At 42.9% G+C, this 19,055-nt stretch overlaps 1 protein-coding gene across 1 annotated transcript in view; it reads right to left on the bottom strand.

Annotated features, from left to right (window-relative positions):
* LOC111960856 (transmembrane protein 132D-like) overlaps positions 1–18,166 on the bottom strand; it is a 34,985-nt gene extending 16,819 nt beyond the window's left edge. Inside the window, exons 1-4 of the mRNA XM_070439452.1 lie at positions 18,119–18,166; positions 17,311–17,454; positions 8,491–8,699; positions 3,970–4,252 (exon numbers count right to left, since the gene is read on the bottom strand). Coding sequence (XP_070295553.1) covers positions 3,970–4,252; positions 8,491–8,699; positions 17,311–17,454; positions 18,119–18,166 — 684 coding nt within the window. The remainder of the gene's footprint in view (positions 1–3,969; positions 4,253–8,490; positions 8,700–17,310; positions 17,455–18,118) is intronic.
* Between the last annotated feature and the right edge of the window lie 889 nt (positions 18,167–19,055).

Genomic DNA, 19,055 nt, shown 5'->3' with positions numbered 1-19,055 from the left:
AGGCCACCAAAAATCCTGAAATTCCATCCCTAAATATAACATTTTCCGACAAGCTAGAACTGCCAAAGGGGGCAGAGTTGCAATCTACTGCAGAGATAGCCTGCAGAGTTCTGTCATACTATCCAGGTCTGTGACAAAACAATTTGTGCTTCTACTTTTAAAAATCCACCATTCCAGAAACAAGTCTCTCACCGTTGCTTCTTGTTATAGACCCCCCTCAGCCCCCAGCTGTGCCCTGGACACCATATGTGAATTTATCGTCCCCCATCTATCTTCAGGGTTCGTACTGTTAGGTGACATAAACTGGGACATGCTTAACACCCCGGCCGTCCTACAATCTAAGCTAGATGTCCTCAATCTCACACAAATTATCAAGGAACCTACCAGGTACAACCCTAAATCCATAACCATGAGCACCCTCTTAGATATCATCCTGACCAACTTGCCCTCTAAATACACCTCTGCTGTCTTCAACCAGGATCTCAGCGATCACCTCATTGCCTGCGTACATAATGGGTCCACGGTCAAATGACCACCCCTCATCACTGTCAAACGCTCCCTAAAACACTTCAGCGAGCAGGCCTTTCTAATTGACCTGGCCCTGGCATCCTGGAAGGATATTGACCTCATCCCATCAGTAGAGGATGCCTGGTTGCTCTTCAAAAGTACTTTCCTTTCCATCTTAAATAAGCATGCCCCATTCAAAAAATGTAGAACTAAGAACAGATATAGCCCTTGGTTCACCCCAGACTTGACTGCCCTTGACCAGCACAAAAACACCCTGTGGCATTCTGCATTAGCATCGAATAGCCCCCGTGATATGCAACTTTTCAGTGAAGTCAGGGACCAATATACTCAGTCAGTTAGGAAAGCTAAGGCTATCATTTTCAAACAGAACTTTGCTTCCTGTAGCACTAATTCCAAAAAGTTTTGGGACACTGTAAAGTCCATGGAGAATAAGAGCACCTCCTCCCAGCTGCCCAATGCATTGAGGATAGGAAACACTGTCACCACAGATAAATCTATTATAATTGATAATTTATTAAGCATTTTACCATGGCTGGCCATGCTTTCCACCTGGCTACCCCTACGCCGACCAACATCTCAGCACCCTTGCAGCAACTCCCCCCCCCCACCCCCCCGCTTCCCCTTCACCCAAATCTAGACAGCTGATGTTCTGAAAGAGCTGCAAAATCTGGATCCCTACAAATCAGCTGGGCTAGACAATCTGGACCCTCTCGTTCTAAAATTATCCTCCGAAATTGTTGCAACCCCTATTACTAGCCTATTCAACCTCTCTTTTGTGTCGTCTGAGATCCCCAAAGATTGGAAAGCTGCCGCGGTCATCCCTCGTCCAAGGGGGAGACACTCTAGACCCAAACTGTTACAGAGCTATATCCATCCTGCCCTGCCTTTCTAAAATCTTCGAAAGCCAAGTTAATAAACAGATCACCAACATTTAGAATCCCACCGTACCTTGTCCACTATGCAATCTGGTTTCCGAGCTGGTCATGGGTCCACTTCAGCCACGCTCAAGGTCCTAAATGATATCATAACCGCCATCGATAAAAGACAGTACTGTGCAGCCATCTTCATCGACCTGGCCAAGGCTTTCGACTCTGTCAATCACCGCATTCTTATCGGCAGACTCAATAGCCTTGGCTTCTCAAATGACTGCCTCGTCTGGTTCACTAACTACTTCTCAGATAGAGTTCAGTGTGTAAAATCGGAGGGCCTGTTGTCCGGACCTCTGGCAGTCTCTATAGGGGTGCCACATGGTTCAATTCTCGGGCCAACTCTTTTCTCTGTATGTATCAATGATATTGCTCTTGCTGCTGGTGATTCTCTGATCAACCTCTACGCAGACGACACCATTCTGTATACATCTGGCCTTTCTTTGGACACTGTGCTAACAAACCTCCAAACGAGCTTCAACGCCATACAACATTCCTTCCGTGGCCTCCAACTGCTTTTAATGGTTAGTAAAACTAAGTGCATGCTCTTCAACCGTTCGCTGTCCGCACCCTCCCGCCCGACTAGCATCACTACTCTGGACGGTTCTGACTTAGAATATGTGGACAACTAAAAATACCTAGGTGTCTGGTCAGACTGTAAAGTCTCCTTCCAGACTCACATTAAGCATCTCCAATCCAAAAGTAAATCTAGAATCGGCTTCCTATTTTGCAACAAGGCCTCCTTTGCTCATGCCGCAAAACATACCCTCGTAAAACTGACTATCCTACCGGTCCTTGACTTCGGCAATGTCATTTACAAAATATCCCCCAACACTCTACTCAGCAACTGGATGTAGTCTATCACGGTGCCATCCGTTTTATCACCAAAGCCCCATATACTACCCACCACTGCGACCTGTATGCTCTCGTTGGCTGGCCCTCACTACATATCCGTCGCCAAACCCACTAGCTACTTGTTCCAGTCATTCCAGTCATCTATAAATCTTTGCTAGGTAAAGCCACCCCTTATCTCAGCTCACTGGTCACCATAGCAACACCCACCCGTAGCACGCGCTCCAGCAATGGTCATCCCCAAAGCCAACACTTCCTTTGGCCGCCTTTCCTTCCAGTTCTTTGCTGCCAATGACTGGAACAAATTGCAAAAATCTCTGAAGCTGGAGTCTTATATCTCCCTCTCTAACTTTAAGCGTCAGCTGTCAGAGCAGCTTACCGATCACTGTACCTGTACACAGCCAATCTGTAAATAGCACACCCGACTTCCTCATCCCCATATTATTACTTACCCTCTTTCTCGTTTGCACCCCAGTATCTCTACTTGCACATCATCATCTGCACATCTTTCACTCCAATATTAATGCTAAATTGTAATTATTTTTCGCCTCTAGGGCCTATTTATCTACCTACTCTTCTACATTTGCACACACTGTACATAGATTTTTCTATTTTTCTTTTCTTTTGGTGTTATTGACTGTACGTTTGTTTATGTGTAACTCTGTGTTGTTGTTTTTGTCACACTGCTTTGCTTTATCTTAGCCAGGCCACAGTTGTAAATGAGAACTTGTTCTCAACTGGCCTACCTGGTTAAATAAAMGTGAAATAAAATAAAATAACAAATAAAAATAAGCCCCCAATAATAGCACGGTAGGGGAGGGACAGTGACATGATGGCTTTGTAGCAGAGTGAATGATTACAGGGTTATCAAGGTTGCCGTTAACATTCATAATGTGCCTCTCCACTCTTATTGAGTCATAGACATTCTCAAACCATTCAAAAGGACTCAAACAAATAGAGGGTCAACACAGTGCAACCATTGATATGATTTCTAATAATTTCGCTGCTGTTTCTGCCTCTGGGCCAAGGTCGCCATTGGAAATGAGAAAAGGTTCTCAACTGACAACCGGGATAACATAAATATAATAGGGCATTGTACACCGACACACACAACTGCAACTCATCAATAAGGAGAAGAGATGCAGGTCCATGGCTCAGGCCTTGGCAAAGCTGTTGTGCTGTTGGGGAAAAGCTTGATCGATTGTGTTTTACACCGTAAGTGGACACAGTAATGATCTAAATGGGATGGGGCATGTGAGTGTGGTGTGTGAGCCTACATGCCCTCAGAGACTCAGCAGCCTTTATTGGCCGTGCCACAGTCTCACGTTGCTTTGTCAGGGCCTGATTGGCTAAGTGTTTGTGTTGTGCCGAGATCGATTCTGTTGCCTTTTTAAAGTCTCCCTCGCAACAAGCCTCGATTCACTTTGTATTTTCCAATCGTTCCTCCTCCACTCCCGATCCTCTATTATTTTGTCCAAGCAGGTGCTCTCTTTCTCTCACTCTCTCTTAATCATGTTGTTTCTTTCTCTCCCTTGCTCTCTCTCACACACGAATACTCTCATTATCACTCTTTCCCCCCACTATCTCTCTCTCTCTCCCCCTTTCGATCACACCCTCCCTCCATCCCTATCTCCCTCTCTCTCTCTCGCTCTCTCTCTCTCACCTGTAGTTTGGCTGTGCCGGTGCTGAGGCCCATCAGGACCTGTCCCTTCAGTAGGCGGGCCACACGTTGGTCCTCCACCCTCAGCGAATCCTGGACCAGGTCAGTCACGTCCACCTGCCAATCACTGCCCAGCAGGAAGTCCTGTTGGCCCAGCCCATCAGCTCCCAGGGCCATAAAGTGTGTGAGGACCCGCACCGTGGTGCTCTGGTACTGAGGGACACAGCCACTCTCTGTCCTCTCACTGTCCACTTCATCACCATCATCCTCACTCACCCTCTCATACCTGGAGAAAAGAAAAAGAAAAACGCTTGGTAAGAAGCAGAATAAAAGGAGCGTTAAAGTTTACTGCAGTTACCACAGTTTACTGCAGTTACCACAGACACATTTGAACGTGGGTATTTGTTTACTCCAGAGCAAAATATCAAATAAATACAATGCAACCAAACTTCACAGTAAAAATATGTTTACTTGCAATGTGTTTTTAGTTTTTATAAAAAGTTCTCTACTCTATTCTATTCATCCATTACTCTGACTTCTCTGTCTCTATCTTCTCCTATATTATTTTCCATTGTTTGAATTGAAAGGGAGATTGAAACCCTGGCCTATAGGGACCCAGTCTTCCAACCTGGTCTCAGAGTATTTTGTATTATTCTGTACATAAATCTGATCACTCCATTTAGTATGAAATGTTAAGTTTCCTATTGTATGTATGAATTTGTATGATATTTTACGAATTCGAATTTGTATTATGTGTTACGAATTTGTAAATGTACAATATGTTACATATTTGCAAAACATGATTTGTTACGAATTCTAGCTAGGTGGCTAGGTGGCTAACAATTTATAGACATTAATTTAAAATAATTCATACATTTTAATCACCCAAAAACATGATCTTTGTCCTAGATAGACAAGATGAATATGAGATGAAAGGCGAGTTCCTAACGAGTTCAGGAAGCCAAGCTAGAGCTCTTTGGGACATTCACAGCGTTTGGGGCAGACATTCTGACCAAGAGACGTTTAGAACATTTGTCAAATGTCTCTAACACTAAACATACAAATATGCATTTTACAGATAAAAGGAAGGTGAAATCTTATAGTTAGTCATTTTATAATTTGATTATGCTATATTTAAAAAGCATATAAGTAATTTCAAGCCTTATTCATACAGTTTTGTTGAATAGGAAATATACTGTATCATATAAAATATGTAATATATATTAATATTTTACATTATATATTGAATCCTCAAAAATGACTACACCTCAGCAATTCATAACTATTTTAACCAGAAAGGTGAGATTTTTACCTTTCTTTGAGTATACAGCATTACTAATTAATGTTTATGGCCCTCTCATGATGAATAACTACTTTTGGGGATTACATAGATTACATTTTCGATTACATTTAGTTAAATTTAGCTGGTTACGAATTCTAGCTAGGTGGCTAGGTGGCTAATGTTATCTGCCTCGCTAATGTTAGCTAGGCTAGGGGTTAGGGGCTAGTGTTAAGGTTAGGATTAAGTTTAGGAGTTAGGTTAAAGGGTTATGGTGCAAAGTAGCTAAAAAGTAGTAAGTAGTTGAAAAATTGCAAATTAGCTAAAATGCTAGAGTTGTCTGTGATGAGATTCAAACTTGCAGCCTTTCGGTTGCTAGCCATTTCTGTTATGCACCCACCCATCTATCCATCCACCCCAACGAACCACCCTCCTTTCATTTTTGCATTAATAAGTTTTCATGTTCAAAATTGTGCAATCTCCTCAAACAATAGCATGGTATTCTTTCTCTGTAATAGCTACTGTAAATTGGACAGTGCAGTTAGATTAACAATAATTTAAGCTTTCTGCCAGTATCAGATATGTCTATGTCCTGGGAAATGTTCTTGTTACTTACAACCTCATGTTAATCGCATTAGCCTACGTTAGCTCAACCGTCCCGTGGAAGCGACACCGATCCCAAAGAATCTTCTCTAGGGTAGGGGGCAGCATTCGGAATTTTGGATGAAATGCATGCCCAAATTAAACTGCCTGCTTCTCGGGCCCAGAAGATATGATATGCATATAACTGGTAGATTTGGATAGAAAACACTCTAAAGTTTCCAAAACTGTTAAAATAGTGTCTGTGAGTATAACAGAACTGATTTGGCAGGCAAAAACCTGAGAAAAATCCATTCAGGAAGTAGTTTCTTGGGGGGTTTTGTAGTTTTCTATTCAATGCCATTACAGTATCCATTGACTTAGGACTCAAATTGCAGTTTCTATGCCTTCCACTATATGTCAACAGTCTTTATAAATTGTTTCAGGCTGGTATTCTGAAAAATGAGGAAGTAAGAGCAGTCTGAATGAGTGGACCCTAAAGTGTCACAGAGCTTTTTCATGCGCGAGACCGAGAGAGTGCCTTTCTTGTTTACCTTTTAAATTGACAACGTTATTGTCCGGTTGAAATATTATCGATTATTTAGGCTAAAAACAACCTGAGGATTGAATATAAACATCGTTTGACATGTTTCTATGAACTTTACGGATACAATTTGGATTTTTTTTGTCTGCCTGTTTTGACTGTGTTTGAGCCTGTGGATTACTGAAGAAAACGCGCGAACAAAACTGAGGTTTTTGGATATAAAGAGACTTTATCGAACAAAAGGAACATTTATTGAGTAAATGAATGTCTGTTGAGTGCAACCAAATGAAGATCATCAAAGGTAAGGGATTAATTTTATCTCTATTTTTGACTTGTGTAACTCTTCTACTTGGCTGGTTACTGTTTGTAATGATTTGTCTAGTGGGCTATGTTCTCTATGTAAAATATGTTTTGTTTTCTGAATTTTTATAATTAGTTTTTCTGTATTTGAATTTGGCGCCCAGCAGTTTCACTGGCTGTTGAAGAGGTGGGACGCTAACGTCTCACGTACCCAAGAGAGGTTTTAAGTAACCATACCAAAGGTAACATACAGTTTCATACTAAATGGAGTGTCTCGGAGTTACATACAGAATAATACGAAATTCTCTGAGACCAGGTTGTCTTTTTCATCTACTGTGATGAAGCCCATACAGCAGCAGTAGGGCTGATTAGGTAAAGTACAGACCAGGGAGAGGCACCTGTCTTCAGCCCAATGACAGACAGAGCGTGGGCCAGAGACTCTAACCTCATGTAAACAGTGGAGCACTGTGAAAAACCGTAAACACGGAGGACACAGCCATTGCCCTGACACCACTCCAATCTCCATTCTCTCGTTCTCTCTACCTTACATGTTTTCTCATTCAAATCTCTCTCTTTCTCTCTCTCCACTCAGTTCACACCCTCTCTCTCTCTCGTTATTTCTCCACTGAATTCATTTTCTTTAAAAACAACCCCCTCCCCATCCCCCTTTGTTCTCTGGGCCAGGCCAGGTGGCTGGGCGAAGTGCGACACTGACAACTTCCATTAGGTTTAATGATGCGTGGCCATCCAGGCAGAAAAACAGGCTGACAGGTTAACATGCTGGAGCTGACTGGCTTAGGTGCCCGGGCCCCCCCATTCCTCCCCCCTCCACCTTTTCACCGGAGGGATGACACACACGTCAGCCTAATCGAGGTGACATTTGCGGCAGGGCGCAGACAAAAGCAGGCAAGCCGTGTTCTCACTGATGACCGCCAGGTCAGATAAGGTCTGGGCGTATAATGAGCTCTCTTTCAGACTCACGACTCGACTGGCCTTTTCACCTCTCCTACCCACTGGACTAGAGTGATCATGGGCTCAGAGAGGGCCATGAAAGCAGGGGCATATGTGTTAGAACGCCACCTGGTGGCCCCAGGGTTAAAGGGTTGCACAGTGCATTGGAGATAATGATGTATGTTGAAGTGGATTTGAGCATGCATTGTGCAAGGTAACTGAACAATCTACAGAACATATGCCTTAAGCTAAAGAACTCAAGCTTAATTGCCCAAATTTAATTGCCCGTACTATAACAATGAGAGAAAATAAAAGACAGACTCAAACTATTCTTCTCTCTCTTTCTTCATTGTTCAGACATGCCTTTGCCACCAATAAATCTCACTTTCACAACAAACAGGAACAAGACTGGCTGTGTAAGGACATTTACAGAATGTTGTGGAGGTGATAACAGATATGTTAGTCTCGTGTCTGGCTGACAGAAAGTGAGTCAGCGACAGAAATGAGAGACAGAGTCATGGCAGTAATTGAAAGTCACATTCTTCCCTCAGAGAGACCACCGACGTCACCTGGGTATCCTGATCACAGCAGTGGCCATAGACAGGGGCGTGATGGGGGAGGAAATGTGTAGGTGCCATGATTAAGACATTAGCATCCTCACAGTTATTCTAAACCTCCAGATGAAGATACTACTTCAAACATAAGTGGTAAATATGTGGGAGGTGGTGATACAGGCATCAAAATTAACAAGATGCTTGAAGATGATTCTTGAAAGTTAGTATTTTACTTTGCATTGCAATTACTGTTTGAGTCAATTTCCCAAGCAGTTTGACCCAGGTAACACATCTCACTAACTGGTAAAACTACTGACCTCTTGTTGCCCAAGGCCACGGGGACTCTCCAGCCCTTGATCTGGCTGAGTTCGGGGTTGGCTATGTCGATAAGCAGGGGTAGGTGGGGCATCCACACACTCATCTCCAGTTGGGCACTCAGGTAGCTGTAGGTGAAGTTGAGCACCATCCTCATCCTCCCCCTCGTCTCCTTCCCATTAACAAACACATAGTCACAACGATCCGACACCTGGGGGGAAGAGGATGAGAGAGAGGAGAAATAGGAAGACATGTTATTAAGAGAAAAACAAATGAAACTACACTGAGTGTACAGAACATTAAGGACACCTGCTCTTTCCTTGAAATAGACTGACCAGGTGAATCCAGGTGAAAGATATGATCCCTTATTGCCACTTCTTAAATCCACTTCAATCAGTATAGATGAAAGGGAGGAGACAGATTAAAGAAGGATTTTTAAGCCTTGAGACAAATGAGACCTGTATTGTGTATGTGTGCCATTCAGAGGGTGAATGGGCAAGACAAAATATTTAAATGCCTTTGAAAGGGGTATGGTAGTAGGTGCCAGGCACACCAGTTTGTGTCAAGAACTGCAACGCTGCTAGGTGTTTCCCGTGTGTATCAAGAATGGTCCACCACCCAAAGGGCATCCATCCAAGTTGACACAACTGTAGGAAGCATAGGAGTCAACATTGGCCAGCATCCCTGTGGAACGCTTTGAAACCTTGTACAGTCCATGCCCCAATGAATTGACGCTGCTCTGAGGGCAACAGGGGGTGCAACTAAATATTAGGAAGGTGTTATTAATGTTTTGTACACTCAGTTTAAGTTCAAAATGTAGGCTACTTCTTTATGAAAGAATAAGATACAACAGTACATTCAGTGTCTAAGGGAAGTCCAGGGTCGAAGTTGCATCAAATTATTTCTATGCAAATATTAGTCATACAAGTTTGTACAGCTAGAGGGAGACAACAATGTTATTCTTATATCTTTCAAAGACTTGACATTTCTCCCTCTGTAATGATACAGATGACAGACTTGGCATTCCTTGACCAAGCCCTTGAAGTCTCTATTCAAGTGTGTGTGTGTTGCTTTGTGTTGTGGTGTTGTGTGTGTGTTGTGGTCAACTTGTGTGTGTGTGGTGTTTTGCGGGTGTTGTTGGTGGTGCGGCCCGTGCGTGTCAGTGGTGGCTAGCTGAGGGGAGGATGGCTCATAGTAATGGCTGGAATGGAGTCAATGGAATGGTTTCAACCAATGGAAACCACATGTTTGATACCATTCCATTGACTCCCTTCCAGCCAATATTATGAGCCGTCCTCCCCTCAGCAGCCTCCACTGGTGTGTGTGTGTGCATGTGTGTGTGTGCGCGGGTGAGCACACAGACATGCCCAGTGTGGAGGAACGGGCCACAAATCTCAACTGATGGACCAGAGAAAGACACAAATCCCAAACGCCAATCAAGAAACAAAACCCTGGCTCCAGGTCACCCCTATTTATGATTGGCTAAATCTGCCCTGTCTCCTCCAATCAGTTCCAAAGCCTCTCAGATATAGATCGACCAATGGCATGGCAGGGTTTCTGAAGAGCATCTTCGAAATGTATGAACTTCTATCTTCAAACAACCTAAACCACTCGATCAGGCATGTATTCTTTCACAAAAGACTGGGAGGACAGATTTTGTTTTAGTTTCTCCATATTCAACGGCTTGTCAAAGCCTGTCGTGTATAATCACAACCATTTTCCATTCATCTGAAGCTTTGGATGGAGTGATAATGAAGATGGGCATCACTGTTAATCTCAGCATGCCCACAGTTTGGGTGTGCAATTAGTCTTTTATAAATCTAGTCAAAAGCAGACTATCATCACTCTTCGCTGGAAGTGTCTAGGCAGTTTTTTCCACAAATGATGTGTCAGAACATCCACTCCTAATAGCTTCACTCTGTCAGTTCTCTCTCTCTCTTCTCTCCTCTCGCTCTCCTTTTCTCTCTCTCTCTCTTTATCCCCTTTTCTCTCTCTCTTCCTCACTCTCTGTGCCTCTCTTCTCACCCGTCTTCTATCTTCGTTTAACTGTCATTAAAACAGGCTGTGTATCAGAACCTACTTTAACCTGGGAGAAGCTTCTATAGCTTCTCTTTGTTGACCTGCTCCTTCCTTCCTGCCTTCCTTCCTTCCTGCCTTCCTTCCTTCCTTCCTTCCTTCCTTCCTTCCTTCCTTCCTTCCTTCCTTCCTTCCTTCCTTCCTTCCTTCCTTCCTACACTGCCTCAATCCACTACCACTGTATGTACAGTACTTGATGTAGGCTAGTTTAAAGGATTTACATTCCCTCTATATCTGTATGTGACTGTATGACTTTTCTCTTTTGAATGTGAATAAATAGTTTGGTCGCCAAAATGATAGAAAAACAACGTGTGTGTGTTGTGTTATCTGAACTAGCCAAAATATAAACATTCCCAGCATATATTACAGGCACACACAAGCACACACAATCCTTCTCCTCCCTCTTCTCATTTCGCGACACTGTGGCAGTTTTTTTTTTAAAGTAATATCCACCCAGAAAGTGATCTGAAACAATCCACTTCACTCCTTATTAAGCCTCCGTGCTACTATCTCTCTTCTCTCTCTCTCTCTACTATATATATATATAATATATATATATATATATATATTATATATATATATATATCTCTCTCTCTCTCTCTCTCTCTCTCTCTCTCTCTCGCTCTCTCTCTCTCTCTCTCTCTCTCTCTCTCTGCATTCTATTTTAACTATCTACAGTCTTAGAATAAAAGGTGCTATCTAGAACCTAAAATGGTTCTTTGCCTATCGCTATTGGATAACCCTTTGAAGAACCTTTTTGGTTCCAAATAGAAACCTCTTGGGTTCCTTTCCATAGAGGGTTCTACGTGGAACCCAAAAGGGTTCTACCTGGAACCAAAAACCAGAAAACCTTTTGGAACCCTTTTTTCTAAGAGTGTATATGTCCCTTCATCTGCCTCTCGATATTGTCAATAACTATTCAACTACAAAGTTGAATTAAAGTTACTTTGAGGCTTGCGAAACTTTGACACGGAATGTTCCACATCAAGTTACAAATATAGACATTGCCATCATATTGATTTTCTCTGTAATTGTCGGGCCGTGGATATGTGAAGAAAATGTGTTATTTTCCAGTGTTCTTTGGCTAGAAGAGAATAATTCAATAATGTTGCATGCAACAGACAATTACTATTACGTTCATTATTCAAGCTTTGAATGAAATTACCAAGACTAGCTTGGAAAGAGACATGCATGTACATGTGGGGTAAGTTGAGTAATATCTTACATTCAGCATCACTCCGTCAAGGGAAATATAGTATTATTTCTAACAAAGATATCTACATATATTTCAGGATGTTGAGTATCCCTGGAAATAATCAGAATTCATGTCAACTTTACAGTTTTGAAAACAGCTTGTCCAAAAAAAAGTGGTCTCTTGGCATAACTTGCAGTACCCTGGGCATGGAGTAAATTGAGTTGCGGGACTTGGTAAGTTAAACTGCCAAAAAATGTCTGTGTTGAATGAAAAAGGACCACTAGCTTTTTAAAACCATGTCTATCTTTATTTCCCAAACACAATTCAACACAATCACAATCACTTTTTTGTTCTTGAATAAATGTAAGCATATTTTAATACAGGCTAACAAACACATTGTACTTAAAAAAAATATGTATTGTCACAAAGGTGCAGTGAAATGTATTGTTTTACAGTGTCAGCCATAATAGTACAGCCCCCCTGGAGCAAATTCGGGTTAAGTGCCTTGCTCAAGGATACATCAACATATTTTCACTTTGTCAGCAAAACTTTTCAGTTACTGGATCAATACTCTAACTGCTAGGCTACCTGCTACCCTGACACCCTAACTTTGCTCCTGAGTGGCACAGAGGTCTAAGGCACTGCATCTCAGTGCTAGAGGTGTCACTACAGGCCATGGTTCGATCCCGGGCTGTATAACAACTGGCTGTGATCGGGAGTCCCATATGGCGGTGCACAATTGGCCCAGCATCGTCCAGGTTAGGGGAGGGATTGGCCAGGGTAGGCCGTCATTGTAAAAAATTTGTTCTTAATTGACTTGCCTAGTTAAATAATAAAATAAAACTACCTATTTTCCCATGTGGTTTCTTCTTTCCTAAATATTTAGTCAAATTATACATAGTGTTTCCTAGAAACAAGGGTGGCTCATCTTACCCCTTTGGCTCACTCTCCCCTACTCTCCCCCACTCTCCCCTACTGTACATTGTGTTTACGTACACTAGTGTTGTCTTAGTTGTCTTTAGGGCTCCTGAGTGGCGCAGCAGTCTTAGGCACTGCATTTATTATTGTGGAAAAGGAAACTGATGAAATTATTAATCTCACTGTTGTGACACATCTACCTCTTATGACTGAAATAGCTGATCAAACCTAATCATTACTGTTGGTTTGTTTATTCATCTCAGAGACTATCACAATTATATTAGGTTTTGACAGTGTAATCTTCCAATAACACCGAGACCCGTGAGGTTTAGAATCACCATCAACGTTATGAAACCTACAGGGAGCTCTCACTCTCACACACATAACTTCAAATGTACAACCAGAAACACACACAAAATAAATAAACACACATATACACAAATAAACACACACCCTTACACACAAACACACCCACATGCACACATCCCTCAGATGGAGGGGGAGTTTGGCTGCACTCTTCCCCCTCTCTCTCATTGTCATATCCTAAGTATTTATCAGTGTGTGCTATTTGAGACAAAAAACAGGGAGGGAGGTTGAGAGTGGAGCGCTGTCTGTCTATTGGTGGTGAATAGAATACATGTAGCATCTATATTATTCGGAGCCGTCTAATTACCACCACAAACCGATGCTGGCACTAAGACCGCACTCAACCATAAGGCCATAAGCAAACAAGAAAATGCTCATCCAGAAGCGGCGTTCCTTGTGGCCGGGGACTTTAATGCAGGCAAACTTAAATCTGTTTTACCTCATTTCTACCAGCATGTCAAATGTGAAACCAGAGGAGAAAAAAACTCTAGACCACCTTTACTCCAAACACAGAGATGCATACAAAGCTCTCCCTAGCCCTCCATTTGGCAAATCTGAACATAATTATATCCTCCTGATTCCTGCTTCCTGCTTACAAGCATAAACTAAAGCAGGAAGTACCAGTGACTCGCTCAATTCAGAAGTGGTCAGATGACGCAGATGCTATGCTACAGGACTGTTTTGCTAGCACAGACTGGAATATGTTCCAGGATTCATCCAATGGTATTGAGGAGTATACCACCCCAGTCATCGACTTCATCAATAAGTGCATCGTCGATGTCTCGTATCGAGCTAAATCCGCTACATCCGCATCGAGCTAAAGGCTAGAGCTGCCGCTTTCAAGGAGCGGGAGACTAATCCGGAAGCTTATAAGAAATCCCGCTATGCCCTCAGACGAAACTTCAAACAAGCAAAGCGTCAATACAAGGGTTAAGATTCAACCTACTACACCAGCTTTGACACTCGTTGGATGTGGCATGGGTTAAAAACTATTCTGGACTACAAAGGGAAACCCAGTGATACGAGCCTACCAGATGAGCTAAATGCCTTTTATGCTCGCTTCGAGGCAAGCGACACTGAAGCATGCACGAGAGCACCAACTGTTCTGGACGACTGTCTGATATTGCTCTCGGTAGCCGATGTGAGCAAGACCTTTTTAAACAGGTCAACATTCACAAAGCAGCGGGGCCAGACAGATTACCACGACGTGTACACAAAGCATGCACGGACCAACTGGCAAGTGTCTTCACTGACATTTTCAACCTCTCCCTGACAGAGTCTCTAATACCAACATGTTTCAAGCAGGCCACCGTTGTAACGGCTGTCTAATTCCTCCTCCTCGGATGAGGAGAAGGAGTAGGGATCAGACCAAAATGCAGCGTGTTGTGAAGACATGATMAATATTTATTAAAGCAAAGACGAATACGAAAAACACTTGGAAAATTACAAAACAACAAAACGACGTAGACAGACCTGAACATGTGAACTTACATAAACACGAAGAACGCACGAACAGGAACAGACTAACCAAACGAACGAAAACGAAACAGTCCCGTGTGGTGCGACAGACACAGACACAGGAACAATCACCCACCAACAAACAGTGAGAACAGCCTACCTTAATATGGTTCTCAATCAGAGGAAACGTCAAACACCTGCCTCTAATTGAGAACCATATCAGGCAACACAACGTGACAACCGTAGTCCCTGTGCCCAAGGAAGCGAAGGTAACCTACCAAAATGATTACCGCCCCGTAGCACTCACGTTGGTAGCCATGAAGTGCTTTGAAAGGCTGGTCATGGCTCACATCAACAGCATCCTCCCGGATACCCTAGACCCACTCCAATTCGCATACTACCCCAACAGATCCACAGATGATGCAATCTCAATCGCACTCCACACTGCCCTTTCCCACCTGGACAAAAGCAAGACCTATGTGAGAATGCTGTTCATTGACAACAGCTCAGTGTTCAACACCGTAGTGCCCACGAAGCTCATCACTAAGCTAAGGATGCTGGGACTAAACACCTCCCTCTGCAACTGGATCCTGGACTTCCTGACGGGCCGCCCCCAGGGGGTAAGGGTAGGCAACACCACGTCTGCCACGCTGATTGTCAACACTGGGGCCCCTCAGGGGTGTCTACTTAGTCCCCTCCTGTACTCCCTGTTCACCCACGACTGTGTAGCCAAACACGACTTCAACACCATCATTAAGTTTGCTGACAACACAACAGTGGTAGGCCTGATCAATGACAACGATGAGACAGCCTATAGGGAGGAGGTCAGAGACCTGGCAGTGTGGTGCCAGAACAACAACCTCTCCCTCAATGTGAGCAAGACAAAGGAGCTGATCGTGGACTACAGTGAAAGGCGGGCCGAGCAGGTCCCCATTAACATCGATGGGGGCTGTAGTGGAGCGGGTCGAGAGTTTCAAGTTCCTTGGTGTTCAAATCACCAACAAACTATTATGGTCCAAACACAACCAAGACAGTCAACTGCTCGGCTTCTGACCTTAAGGCGCTACAGAGGGTAGTGCATACGGCCCAGTACATCACTGGGGCCAAGCTTCCTGCCATCCAGGAAGTATGTACTAGGCGGTGTCAGAGGAATTGTCAGACTCCAGTCACCCAAGTCATAGAATGTTTTCTCTGCTGCCGCATGGCAAGCGGTACTCGGAGCGCCAAGTCTAGGACCAAAAGGCTCCTTTACAGCTTCTACCTCTAAGCCATAAGACCGCTGAACAATTAATCAAATGGTCACCAGACTATTACATTGAACCCCCCCCCCCCATTTGTTTTGTACACCGCTGCTACTCACTGTTTTTATCTATGCATAGTCACTTCACCCCATCTTACATGTACAAATGACCTCAACTAACCTGTACCCCCGCACATAGACTCGGTACCGGTACCCCCTGTATATAGCCTCATTATTGTTATTTTATTGTGTTACTTTGAATAATTTTTTACTTACGTTTATTTGGTAAATATTTTCTTAACTCTTTCTTGAACTGCACTGTTGGTAAGGGCTTGTAAGTAAGCATTTCACGGTAAGGTCTACACTTGTTGTATTCAGCGCATGTGACAAATACAGTTTGATTTGTTTTGATTGTGTCTCTACCCTCTGGCCTAACTGCTCAAAATAGACATCTCTCTCTCTCTAATGATTAAAACAGCAAACAATTTACAACCAGGAGCAGATTACATACAGTACTTCAAAAGATTTCAAGGGTATTGCTATCACCAAGGGAAAGTTTAAGACCGTTTGATCATTTCTAATACTGTATATATAGTCAATACCACATAATTATCAGTTGCAGCTTATTCATTATAGACTGAAACAGCACAAACTCCAGCAATTGTGGGTTTTCATAAAAACCAATGCCCTCTCTGAGTTTTGTGCAACAAGCTTGGGATATGCACTATAGAAATAACATATTATTATCAGCATTTTAATTAGCCCTGACAAACAACGACATACACTGTGACTGTATCTATATCTAATTAGGGTACATCTAGCTGGCAAAAGTTATTAATTAAATTAGCAAAAACCCACAGCATATGGTAATTCCGCCTGACAAGGTTAGTCTTGTGTTACTCACTATACATACGTATATGTACACAGTATCAAACGTGCTATTTATTCTGTTGTACTGTAGGACACAGCATTCACTCATCAAGGTCAGTCTATATGGCCTTGTGGCTGTGAAGGATGAGAGACTAAAAAGATGTAAAGACAACCAATTATTGTCATACTCTGTGTCACACCCTGATCTGTTTCACCTGTCCTTGTGCTTGTCTCCACCCCCCTCCAGGTGTCGCCCATCTTCCCCACTTCTCCCCTGGGTATTTATACCTGTGTTTTCTGTCTGTCTGTGCCAGTTCATCTTGTTTGTCCAAGTCAACCAGCGGTTTGTCTTAGCGCCTGCTTTTCCCCAGTCGCTCTTTTTCCTCGTCCTCCTGGTTTTGACCCTTGCCTGTCCTGACTCTGAGCCTGCCTGCCGTCCTGCGCCTTTGCCCCTACTCTGGATTACAGACCTCTGCCTGACACTGGGCCTGCCTGCCTTGACCTGTCGTTTGCATGCCACTGTTGATGCGATAAACATTTTTACTTCAACACAGTCTGCACTTAGGTCTTACCTGAAACCTGATACTATGTACTGTAATTGAACTGAAGTTCTCTGTTAGGTTGAAAAGGATTGATTCCCCCTAGTCTATCTCCTCAAGGTTTCCTCTCAAGGTTGCATCCTCTATAGTGTACACTCACCTTGACCACCTCTTCATCGGTCGACCGACACTCCACCGACTCTGTTACATCCGTAACCGTGCCGTCTGTTCCTACGGTGACCACTTTTACCGGCACAGCAACCGTCCTCCCGGTGAGGACGGCTGTATTCAGGATCTCAGTGTTCTGAGAGGGAGAAGAGAAGAGGAGTTAAGAGTTCTACTGAAGAGAGCAACCACACTGACAGATGCAATGTTTACTTTACTTATTGCAATATAACCTAAGATCACAAGTACTTAAAAGCAAGGTTACTCTCTCTCACATTGTCAACTAATTGGAATTAGCCTACAACTGACAGTGGAAATAGTCGTAGATTTCAATAAATGAGTCAGTAGTACGTACAATAAATGAGTCAGTAGTACGTACAATAAATGAGTCAGTAGTACGTACAATAAATGAGTCAGTAGTACGTACAATAAATGAGTCGGTAGTACGTATAATAAATGAGTCAGTAGTACGTACAATAAATGAGTCAGGAGTACGTACAATAAATGCTTGCACATCTGCTGTACATCCTAATTTCCCTGTGAATAGAGCACCAACGATCCAGTTGTGCCCCTATACAGCAGTTAAGGTGACATTAATAACAGTGGAGGCTCCTCAGAGGAGGAAGGGGAGGACCATCCTCAGTGAATTTCATAAAAATAAAAACAGTGAAACATTTAAAAAGTTATAATTTTTTGATATAACTAAACTGAATATATTCACCTGTCACCAAATAATTGATTAAAACACACTGTTTTGCAATGAAGGTCTACAGTAGCCTCAACAGCACTCTATAGGGTAGCACCGTGGTGTAGCCGGAGGACAGTTTGTTTCCGTCCTCCAATGGGTACATTGACTTCAATACAAAACCTAGCAGGCTCATGGGTCTCACCTCCTTCCATAGACTTACACAGTAATTATGGCAACTTCCCGATTATGTCCTCCAACCTATCAGAGCTCTTGCAGCATTAACTGACATGTTGTCCACCCAATCAAAGTATCAGAGAATGAATCTAGTACTGAAAGCATAAGTAACATCTAGCTAACACTGCAGTGCATAAAATGTAGTGAGTAGTAGACCCAAAGTGAGAGAAAGACAATAGTTGTAGAGTTTTTAACTAATTAATTTCTTCAAAAATGAAGGAGTAGCAGAAGAGAGGGAGAGAGAGCTATATTCCGTTTTTTTTTTGCTTTCACTTACTTACAGTGCCTTCGGAAAGTATTCAGACCCCTTGACTTTTTCCACATTTTGTTACGTTATAGACTTATTCTATAATGGATTAAAACAATTATAATAATAAATACATTATTTACATAAGTATTCAGACCCTTTCCTATGAGACTCGAAATTGAGCTCAGGTCCATCCTGTTTCCATTGAACATCCTTGAGATGTTTCTATAACCTGATTGGAGTCGACCTGTGGTAAAATCAATTGGTTGGACGTGATTTGGAAAGGCACACACCTGTCTGTATAAGGTCTCACAGTTGAAAGTGCATGTCAGAGAATCAGACCTTTATGGTAGAGTGGCCAGACGGGAGCCATTCCTCAGTAAAAGGCACATGACAGCCCGCTTGGAGTTAGCCTAAAGGCACCAAAAGGACTTTCAGACCATGAGAAACAAGATTCTCTGGTCTGATGAAACCAAGATTGAACTCTTTGGCCTGAATGCCAAGTGTCACATCTGGAGGAAACCTGGCACCATCCCTATGGTGAAGAATGGTGTTGGCAGCATCATGATGT

This window comes from Salvelinus sp. IW2-2015, linkage group LG4q.1:29 (genome assembly GCF_002910315.2).
Source record: "Salvelinus sp. IW2-2015 linkage group LG4q.1:29, ASM291031v2, whole genome shotgun sequence".
Lineage (NCBI taxonomy): Eukaryota > Metazoa > Chordata > Actinopteri > Salmoniformes > Salmonidae > Salvelinus > Salvelinus sp. IW2-2015.
Note: the sequence above shows the minus strand (reverse complement) of the source record. Positions and strands in the feature narration are given on the sequence as shown.